General features: G+C 57.4%; 1 protein-coding gene across 1 annotated transcript in view; it reads right to left on the bottom strand.

Annotated features, from left to right (window-relative positions):
• Positions 1 to 215: 215 nt before the first annotated feature.
• TTC5 (tetratricopeptide repeat domain 5) overlaps positions 216 to 11,400 on the bottom strand; it is a gene marked incomplete at its 5' end in the record, with an annotated part of 29,918 nt that continues 18,733 nt past the window's right edge. The window contains 7 exon segments of the mRNA XM_068668816.1: positions 216 to 349; positions 1,429 to 1,545; positions 1,547 to 1,574; positions 2,328 to 2,503; positions 5,785 to 5,931; positions 6,107 to 6,163; positions 7,556 to 7,647. Coding sequence (XP_068524917.1) covers positions 230 to 349; positions 1,429 to 1,545; positions 1,547 to 1,574; positions 2,328 to 2,503; positions 5,785 to 5,931; positions 6,107 to 6,163; positions 7,556 to 7,647 — 737 coding nt within the window.

The raw sequence follows: 11,400 nt of genomic DNA, 5'->3' as shown, positions 1-11,400 counted from the left end.
TTGGCCCCACCCCCTAAGCCCCGCCCCCCCCATTGGCCCCACCCCCTCCAAGATGGCGGCCCCCACACCCCCCCCCTGCCACACCCAACATGGCCGCCCCCTCCCGCCGCCACCCCCAAGATGGCCGCCCCCATGCGGCCCCGCCCCCTTTTCCCAAGCCCCGCCCACCGCAGGGCAGGGGGCGGGGCGCGGATTGATGACGTCACGCGTTAATTAGGGGGGTAATTAATTAATTGGGGGGGTTGGAGCACTGCAGCCGGGGGGGGGCGGCGGCCGAGGGGGGGGGGCGGCGCCCGTTGACCACCAGGGACAGCGGGGACGGGACCCGGATGGACACGAAGGAGAACGTCTGCACCAGTAAGAACCAGTATGGACCAGTACGGACCAGTAGGGACCAGTATAGACCAGTATGGACCAGTATAAACCAGTAGGGACCAGTATGGACCAGTAGGGACCGGTATATACTGGTACAAACTGGTATAACCCAGTATAAACCAGTATAAAGCAGCACAGAGCCCTCCCAGTATATCCCAGTATGCCCCAGTCCCCTCCCAGTATATCCCAGTGTCCTCCCAGTTCATCCCAGTGCCCTCCCAGTACACCCCAGTGCCCCCCAGCCCCCTCCCAGTATAGCCCAGTCCTTCCCAGTCCCCCTAAACCTCCCCAGGTCCCCTCCCAGTACATCCCAGTTCATCCCAGTATATCCCAGTGCCCTCCCAGTATGGCCCAGTACCCCCAAACCCCCTCCCAGTGCCTCCCAGTATACTCCAGTTCCCTCCCAGTACCCTCCCAGTAAATCCCAATACCCCCCAATCCTCCCTAACCCTCTCCCAGTCCCTCCCAGTAGCTCTCAGTATATCCCAGTTCCCTCCCAGTATCCTCCCAGTCCTCCATTACCCCCTCCCAGTCCCTCCCAGTATCCCCCAGTCTCTCCCAGTCCCCTCCCACTGCCTCCCAGTATATCCCAGTCTCCCCCCAGTCCCCCTTAACCCCCTCCCAGTCCCTCCCAGTTGCTCCCAGTATCCCCCCATCCCTCCCAGTATATCCCAGTTCCCCCCCAGTACCCGAGAACCCCCTCCCAATCCCTCCCAGTTCATCCCAGTACCCTCCCAGTCCCCCTTAACCCCCTCCCAGTCCCTCCCAGTACATCCCAGCCCCCTCCCAGTATCCCCCAGTGCCCTTCAGTATATCCCAGTTCCTTCCCAGTCCCCTCCCAGTCCCCTCCCAGTATACCCCAGTCCCTCGCAGTCCCCTCATACGCCCCCCAAACCCCCTCCCAGTCCCTCCCAGTTGCTCCCAGTATATCCCAGTTCCCTCCCAGTCCCCTCCCAGTGCCTCCCAGTTCCCTCCCAGTCCCCCCCCAGTCCCCCTTAACCCCCTCCCATCCCCTCCCATCCCCTCCCAGTGCCTCCCAGTGCTCCCAGTTACCTTCCCCTGGTGCTGCACCAGTTGCTGGCGCAGGCGGGGCTCGGGCAGCCCCAGGGCGTCCCCCACCAGTACCCCCCAGTTTGGGGCCGCGTTGAAGACGCTGACGGCCGCCACCGCCCCCCGCCCCGTCCGCCACCCCCAGCGTCCTGCACCAGTACAAACCAGTATAAACCAGTAAGAACCAGTACAAACCAGTATAAACCAGTATAAACCAGTATGGACCAGTACGGACCGGTATATACTGGTACAAACTGGTATAGCCCAGTATAAAGCAGCACAGACCCCTCCCAGTATATCCCAGTATCCCCCAGTCCCCTCCCAGTCCCTCCCAGTATATCCCAGTATCCCCCAGTCCCCTCCCAGTCGCTCCCAGTACATCCCACTCCCCTCCCAGTCCCTCCCAGTGCCCTCCCAGTATATCCCAGTTCCCCCCCAGTACCCAACAACCCCCCCCAATCCCTCCCAATTCATCCCAGTCCCCCCCAGTCCATCCCAGTCCCCGGACAAAACCAGTACAAACCAGTATAAACCAGTATGGAGCCCTAGGGGTGGGTTTTAGGGGGAAAAAGGGGGCGCTGAGGGATTTTTGGGGTCATTTTGGGGACTTTTGGGGTCGTTTATGGGGTATTTGGGGCATTTATAGGGTCATGGGGACAGTTATGGGATCATTTTGGGGAATTTTGGGGTCTTTTGGGCACTTTTAGGGTCATTTTTGGGGACATTTGGGACCCTTATAGGGCCATGGGGACACTTATAGGATCACCCCAAAACCCCCCAAAACCCCCCTAAACCCCCCCAAAACCCCCCTCCCCCTGACCCTACAACCCCTCCCCGACCCCATAACCCCCCCCCAAAAACCCCAAAACCCCAAAAACCCCCGAAATGACCCCAAAACTCACAGGGGGACGCCCTCGTCCGGGGTGAGGCTGAAGAGGACCCGGCCCAGCAGCGCCCGCCCGGGGTTGGCCCCAAAACGCAGCGACCCCAAAAGGGTCGGGACCCCCCCCAACGGCCCCAAAAGGGACGGGGGCAGCGACCCCAAAAGGCCCCGCAGCCGCTTGCCCCGCACTTTGCCCTAAAACGAGGGAAATGGACCCAAAAACAGCCCCAAATCCACCCAAAATGGCCCCAAAATAACCATAAATGGCCCCAAAATAACCCTAAATGGCCCTAAATCCACCCAAAATGGCCCCAAAACCACCCAAAATAATCCGAAATGGACCCAAAACCACCCCAAATGGCCCCAAAATCGCCATAAATGGCCCCAAAATAACCCCAAATAGACCCAAATCCACCCAAAATGGCCCCAGAAACACCCAAAATGGCCCCAAATGGCCCCAAATCCACCCCAAAGGACCCAAAATAAGCCTAAATGGCCCTAAATGCCCCCAAATCCGCCCCAAATGGCCCCAAATCCACCCAAAATGGCCCCAAAACTGCCCAAAATGACACCAAATAGCCCCAAAATAACCCTAAATGGCCCCAAATCCACCCCAAATGGCCCCAAATCCACCCTAAATGACCCCAAAAGGGTCGGGACCCCCCCCAGCGGCCCCAAAAGGGACGGGGGCAGCGACCCCAAAAGGCCCCGCAGCCGCTTGCCCCGCACTTTGCCCTAAAAGGAGGGAAATGGACCCAAAAACGGCCCCAAATCCACCCCAAATGGCCCCAAATCCACCCCAAATGGCCCCAAAACCACTCAAAATGGCCCCAAATCCACCTCAAATGGCCCCAAATCCACCCTATATGGCCCCAAATGGCCCCAAAACCACCCTATATGGCCCTAAATCCACCCAAAATGGCCCTAAAACCACCCCAAAAGACCCAAAATAACCCTAAATGGTCCCAAAATAACCCTAAACGGCCCCAAATTCACCCCAAATGGCCCCAAATCCACCCCAAAGGACCCAAAATAACCCTAAATGATCCCAAAATAACCCCAAATGGCCCCAAATCCACCCCAAATGGCCCCAAAACTGACCAAAATGACACTAAATAGCCCCAAAATAACCCCAAATGGCCCCAAATCCGCCCCAAAGGACCCAAAATAACCCTAAATGGCCCCAAATCCACCCCAAATGGCCCCAAAGCGGCACTAAATGACCCCAAAAGGGTCGGGACCCCCCCCAGCGGCCCCAAAAGGGACGGGGGCAGCGACCCCAAAAGGCCCCGCAGCCGCTTGCCCCGCACTTTGCCCTAAAAGACGGGAAATGGACCCAAAAACGGCCCCAAATCCACCCCAAATGACCCCAAAATAACCATGAATGGCCCAAAATCCACCCTATATGGCCCCAAATGGACCCCAAATGACCCCAAAACCACCCAAAATATTCCTAAATGGACCCAAAACCACCCCAAATGGCCCCAAAATCGCCATAAATGGCCCCAAAATAACCCCAAATAGACCCAAATCCACCCAAAATGGCCCCAGAAACACCCAAAATGGCCCCAAATGGCCCCAAATCCACCCCAAAGGACCCAAAATAACCCTAAATGGCCCCAAATCCACCCCAAATGGACCCAAATCCACCCAAAATGGCCCCAAATGGTCCTAAATCCACCCCAAATGGCCCCAAATCCACCCCAAAGAACCCAAAATAACCCTAAATGATCCCAAATCCACCCCAAAAGGCCCCAAAATCGCCCTAAATGGCCCCAAATAGCCCCAAAATAACCCCAAATGGCCCCAAATCCACCCCAAAGGACCCAAAATAACCCTAAATGGCCCCAAATCCACCCTAAATGGTCCCAAATCCACCCCAACGGCCCCAAAAGGGACGGGGGCAGCGACCCCAAAAGGCCCCGCAGCCGCTTGCCCCGCACTTTGCCCTAAAAGGAGGGAAATGGACCCAAAAACGGGACGAATGGGCCCAAAACTGCCCTAAATGGCCCCAAAACCACCCCAAAACCACCCCAAATGGCCCCAAATCCGCCCCAAATCCACCCCAAATGGCCCCAAATCCACCCCAAAGGACCCAAAATAACCCTAAATGGCCCCAAATCCACCCCAAATGGCCCCAAATCCACCCCAAATGGTCCAAAAACTCCCAAAACCGCCCTAAATGGCCCCAAATGGACCCCAAATAACCCCAAATGGCCCCAAAACCACCCTAAATGGCCCCAAAAGCACCCAAACAGACCCAAATCCACCCCAAATGGCCCCAAAATAACCCTAAATGGCCCCAAATGGCCTCAAATCCACCTCAAATGGCCCCAAATCCACCCCAAAGGACCCAAAATAAGCCTAAATGGACCCAAATCCACCCCAAATGGACCCAAAATAACCCTAAATGGCCCTAAATGCCCCCAAATCCGCCCCAAATGGCCCCAAATCCACCCGAAATGGTCCCAAATGGACCCCAAATGGCCCCAAATCCACCCCAAATGGACCCAAATTCTCCCCAAAGGACCCAAAATAACCCCAAATGGCCCCAAATCCACCCCAAATGGACCCAAATCCACCCAAAATGGCCCCAAATGGTCCTAAATCCACCCCAAATGGCCCCAAATCTACCCCAAAGGACCCAAAATAACCCTAAATGATCCCAAAGCCACCCCAAATGGCCCCAAAATAACCCTAAACATCCCCAAAACCACCCCAAATGGACCCAATTCCACCCTAAATGGCCCCAAATCCACCCCAAATCCACCCCAAATGGCCCCAAATCTCCCCAAAATTATCCCTAAAATGCTCCCTAATTCCCCAAAATGACGTCAAAAAGCCCCAAATCCTCCCCAAAATTCCCCAAATCCACCCAATTTACCACAAAATCCCTCCATAATCCCCCCAAATTCCCCAAATCCCCCCTAAAATACCCCAAATTCCCCTAAAAAGCCCCCAAATGCCCCAAATCCCCCCCAAATCCCTCCAAGATCTGCCAAACCCCCCCAAATGCCCCAAAACCCCCCAAAACCCCCCAAACTCCCCCAAATCCCCCCCAAATCCCCCAAATCTCTCCAAATCCCCCCCCAAATCCCCTAAAATCCCCCCAAAATCCCTCAAAACCTCCCAATAAGCCCCAAAATGCCTAAAATCCCCCCAAAACCCCCCAAAATTCCCGAATTCCCTCCAAACCCCCCCAAAATCGCCCCCAAATTCCCCCCAAAATCCCCTAAAATCCCCCCAAAATGCCCCAAATCCCCCCAAAATCCCCCCAAGATCCCCCAAAACCCCCCAACCCCCCCAAAATCCCCCCAAAATCCCGCAAAATGCCCCAAATTACCACAAAATCCCCCAAATTTGCCCCCAAATCCCCCCCAAAATCCCCCAACCCCCCCCCAAAATGGCCGCCGCCTCCCCCTCCTTTAAGCCCCGCCCCTTCCCCTTTAAGCCCCGCCCCCTTTCCCATCACTCACGCGGTTGCCCAGCAACGCGCAGAGGCGGCCCAGGAAGTCGAGGAGCCTCGCGTGGCGCATGCGCGGCTCCGCCCACTCCGGCGCCAAGGCGGCGGCGCGCGCCAGCCCCTCCAGGGCGGCCCCGTAGCGCTCCTGGTACTGCAGCAGCTGCGCGCCCATTGGCTGAGCCGCGCCGCTCCTCGCTCCCCATTGGCTGCTTCCCCCGCCGCTCTTCCCTCCCGCCCCTAGTCCCGCCCCCGCTCGCTCCCCATTGGCTGCCTCCCCCCACTCCGCCCTCCCGCCCTTAGTCCCGCCCCCGCTCGCTCCCCATTGGCTGCCGTACCGTGGCGCGGTTGAGGTGGAGGTCGGGATTGGCTGCGGCGGCCGGGTCGATTTTTTCCTGACGGGGGGGCGGGGCCTCGTTACCATGGAGACGTGGGGCCACGCCCCCTAGCAACCGGGCCCGGCCCTAGCAACGGGGCCTGCCCCTAGCAACGGGGCCTGCCCCATAGGCCCCAATAGGCCCCATAGCAACCATAGGGCCCTATAGGGGCTGTAGGGCCCCACAGCGACCCTATAGAGGCTATAGGGCCCCATAGAGACCCCATAGAGGCCCCAGGCCCTATAGTGACCGTATGGCCCCATAGTGACCCCATAGAGGCCCCAGGCCCTATAGGGACCCCATAGCAAACTCCAGCCCTATAGGGCCCTATAGTGACCCTATAGAGTCTATAGGGCCCCATAGAGACCCCATAGCGACCCCAGGCCCTATAGGGACCATAGGGCCCCATAAAGACCCCATAGACACCCCTGGCCCTATAAGGACCCCATAGACACCCCTGGCCCTATAGGGACCCCATAGCAACCCCTGGCCCTATAGGGCCCCACAGCGACCCTATAGAGTCTATAGGGCCCCATAGAGACCCCACAGCGGCCCCAGGCCCTATAGTGACCGTATGGCCCCATAACGACCCCATAGACACCCCTGGCCCTATAGGGACCCCATAGCAAACTCCAGCCCTATAGGGCCCTATAGTGACCCTATAGAGACTATAGGGCCCCATATAGACCCCATAGCAGCCCCAGGCCCTATAGGGACCCCACAGACACCCCTGGCCCTATAGCGCCCTATAGTGACCCTATAGAGACTATAGGGCCCCATAGAGACCCCATAGCGGCCCCAGGCCCTATAGGGACCATAGGGCCCCATAGGGACCCCATAGACACCCCTGGCCCTATAGGGACCCCATAGACACCCCCAGCCCTATAGGGACTCCATAGCAACCCCTGGCCCTATAGGGACCCTATAGAGACTATAGGGCCCCATAGAGACCCCATAGCGGCCCCAGGCCCTATAGTGACCGTATGGCCCCATAACGACCCCATAGACACCCCTGGCCCTATAGGGACCCCATAGACACCCCCGGCCCTATAGTGACCCTATAGTGACCCTATAGTGACTATAGGGCCCCATAGAGACCCCATAGAGGCCCCAGGCCCTATAGTGGCCGTATGGCCCCATAAGGACCCCATAGACACCCCTGGCCCTATAGGGACCCTATAGAGTCTATAGGGCCCCATAGAGACCCCATAGCGACCCCCGGCCCTATAGGGACCCTATAAGACCCCCTGACCCTATAACCCCTCCCCAGCCCTATAACGCCCTCCCCCCGCCCCATAACGCCCCCCCAGGCCTTATAGGGACCCCAAAGGCTCTATAGGGTCCCCCCCGGCCCTATAGGGTCCCCCCCCGGCCCTATAGGGTCCCCCAAAAATTTATAGGGCCGCCTACCGCCTGCGCGTAGGCGCCCAGCGCGCGGCGCGCGGCCTCGGGGCTCTGCCCCCCGGCGAAGAAGAGCGAGACGTAGGCGTTGCCCAGCACGTCTTGGGGGGAAAAACGGGGATTTAGGGACCCCAAAACGACCCCATAAACAACCCCCGACCCCATAAAGATCCCCCCGACCCTATAAAAGCCCCCTGACCCCATAAAACCCCCCCGAACCTATAAGGACCCCATAAAAAACCCAAAACCCTATAAAAACCTCCCGACCCTATAACGACCCTATAACGACCCTATAACGGCCCCATAAGCCCCCCGACCCCATAACGACCCCATAAACACCCCCCGACCCTATAAAAGCCCCCCGACCCCATAAAACCCCCCCGAACCTATAAGGACCCCATAAAAACCCCAAAACCCCATAAAAACCTCCCGACCCTATAACGACCCCATAAGCCCCCCGACCCCATAACGACCCCATAAACACCCCCTGACCCCATAAAGCCCCCCCCGACCCTATAAAACCCCCCTGACCCCATAAAACCCCCCCGAACCTATAAGGACCCCATAAAAACCCCCAAAACCCCATAAAAACCCCAAAACCCTATAAAAACCTCCCGACCCTATAACGACCCCATAAGACCCCATAAAGCCCCCCGACCCTATAGTGACCCCATAAAGCCCCCCGACCCCAAAAAACCCCCCTGACCCCATAAAACCCCCCCGAACCTATAAGGACCCCATAAAAACCCCAAAACCCTATAAAAACCTCCCGACCCTATAACGACCCCATAAGACCCCATAAAGCCCCCCGACCCTATAACGACCCCATAAGCCCCCCGACCCCATAAAGCTCCCCCCGACCCTATAAAACCCCCCCGACCCCATAAAACCCCCCCGAACCTATAGGAACCCTATAAAACCCCCCCGACCCTATAACGACCCCATAAGACCCCATAAAGCCCCCCGACCCTATAACGACCCTATAAGACCCCCGACCCTATAGTGACCCCATAAACGCCCCCCGACCCCATAAAGCTCCCCCCGACCCTATAAAACCCCCCCGACCCTATAGGAACCCCCTAAAAGCCCCCTGACCCTATAACGACCCCATAAGACCCCATAAAGCCCCCCGACCCTATAACGACCCCATAACTCCCCCTGACCCTATAGTGACCCCATAAACACCCCCCGACCCCAAAAACCTCCCCCCGACCCCATAAAACCCCCCTGACCCCATAAAAGCCCCCTGAACCTATAAGGACCCCATAAAAACCCCAAAACCCCATAAAAACCCTAAAACCCTATAAAAACCTCCCGACCCTATAACGACCCCATAAGACCCCATAAAGCCCCCCGACCCCATAACGACCCCATAAAACCCCCCCGACCCCATAAAACCCCCCCGAACCTATAAGGACCCCATAAAACCCCCAAAACCCCATAAAAACCCCAAAACCCTATAAAACCCCCCCGACCCTATAACGACCCTATAAGACCCCATAAAGCCCCCCGACCCTATAACGACCCTATAAGACCCCCGACCCTATAGTGACCCCATAAACACCCCCCTGACCCCATAAAGCCCCCCCGAACCTATAAGGACCCCATAAAACCCCCAAAACCCCATAAAAACACCAAAACCCCATAAAAACCTCCCGACCCTATAACGACCCCGTAAGACCCCATAAAGCCCCCCGACCCCATAACGACCCCATAAAACCCCCCCGACCCTATAAGGACCCCCTAAAAGCCCCCCGACCCTATAAAACCCCAAAACGACCCCATAAGATTTTTCAACCCTAGAGCCTCCCCCTTTAGCCCGATCGACCCCAAAATCGCAGCATTTAACCCCAAAATCCTCCCCATTAACCCCCCTTAACCCCGACCCGCTGACCCCATAGGGACCCCCCCGAAGCCCCCCGACCCTATAAAACCCCAAAACGACCCTAAATGTTCTCATTGCCCTAGAGCCTCCCCCTTTAGCCCGATCGACCCCAAAATCGCAGCATTTAACCCCAAAACCGTCCCGACCAAACCCTATTGACCCCGACCCGCTGACCCCATAGGGACCCCCAGAAGCCCCCCGACCCTATAAAACCCCAAAACGACCCTAAATGTTCCCATAGCCCTAGAACCTCCCCCTTTAGCCCGATCGACCCCAAAATCGCATGAATTAACCCCAAAAACCTCCCCATTAATCCCCCTTAACCCCGACCCGCTGACCCCATAGGGACCCCCCAAAAGCCCCCCGACCCTATAAAACCCCAAAACGACCCTAAATGTTCTCATCGCCCTAGAGCCTCCCCCTTTAGCCCGATCGACCCCAAAATCGCAGCATTTAACCCCAAAACCGTCCCGACCAAACCCTATTGACCCCGACCCGCTGACCCCATAGGGACCCCCTAAAATCCCCCCGACCCTATAAAACCCCAAAACGACCCCAAAAGATCTTTTAGCCGTAGAACCTCCCCCTTTAGCCCGATCGACCCCAAAATCGCATGAATTAACCCCAAAAACCTCCCCATTAACCTCCCTCAACCCCGACCCGCTGACCCCATAGGAACCCCCCAGAAGCCCCCCGACCCTATAACGACCCTATAAGACCCTAAAAGATCTTTTAGCCCTAGAGCCTCCCCCTTTAGCCCGATCGACCCCAAAATCGCAGCATTTAACCCCAAAACCGTCCCGACCAAACCCTATTGACCCCGACCCGCTGACCCCACAGGGACCCCCCCGAAGCCCCCCGACCCTATAACGACCCTATAAGACCCTATAAGAATTTAGGAGCCTAGAGCCTCCCCCTTTAGCCCGATCGACCCCAAAATCGCAGCATTTAACCCCAAAATCCTCCTGACCAAACCCTATTGACCCCGACCCGCTGACCCCACAGGGACCCCCCAAAAGCCCCCCGACCCTATAAAACCCCAAAACGACCCTAAATGTTCTCATCGCCCTAGAACCTCCCCCTTTAGCCCGATCGACCCCAAAATCGCAGCATTTAACCCCAAAAACGTCCCGACCAAACCCTATTGACCCCGACCCGCTGACCCCACGGGGACCCCCCAGAAGCCCCCCGACCCTATAAAACCCCAAAACGACCCTAAATGTTCCCATAGCCCTAGAACCTCCCCTTTAGCCCGATCGGCCCCAAAATCGCAGCATTTAACCCCAAAAACCTCCCCATTAACCCCCCTTAACCCCGACCCGCTGACCCCACAGGGACCCCCCAGAAGCCCCCCGACCCTGTAAGACCCCAAAACGACCCTAAAAGATCTTTTAGCCCTAGAACCTTCCCCTTTAGCCCGATCGACCCCAAAATCGCATGAATTAACCCCAAAACCGTCCCGACCAAACCCTATTGACCCCGACCCGCTGACCCCATAGGGACCCCCCAAAAGCCCCCCGACCCTATAAAACCCCAAAACGACCCCATAAGATTTTTCAACCCTAGAACCTCCCCCTTTAGCCCGATCGACCCCAAAATCGCAGCATTTAACCCCAAAACCGTCCCGACCAAACCCTATTGACCCCGACCCGCTGACCCCACGGGGACCCCCCCGAAGCCCCCCGACCCTATAAAACCCCAAAACGACCCTAAATGTTCCCATAGCCCTAGAGCCTCCCCCTTTAGCCCGATCGACCCCAAAATCGCAGCATTTAACCCCAAAACCGTCCCCACCAAACCCTATTGACCCCGACCCGCTGACCCCACAGGGACCCCCCAAAAGCCCCCGACCCTATAAAACCCCAAAACGACCCTAAATGTTCCCATAGCCCTAGAACCTCCCCCTTTAGCCCGATCAGCCCCAAAATCGCAGCATTTAACCCCAAAAACCTCCCCATTAACCCCCCTT

Source organism: Anas acuta, unplaced genomic scaffold (genome assembly GCF_963932015.1).
Source record: "Anas acuta unplaced genomic scaffold, bAnaAcu1.1 SCAFFOLD_296, whole genome shotgun sequence".
In the NCBI taxonomy this organism is placed as follows: domain Eukaryota; kingdom Metazoa; phylum Chordata; class Aves; order Anseriformes; family Anatidae; genus Anas; species Anas acuta.
This window is presented reverse-complemented; position numbering and strand designations above follow the sequence as displayed.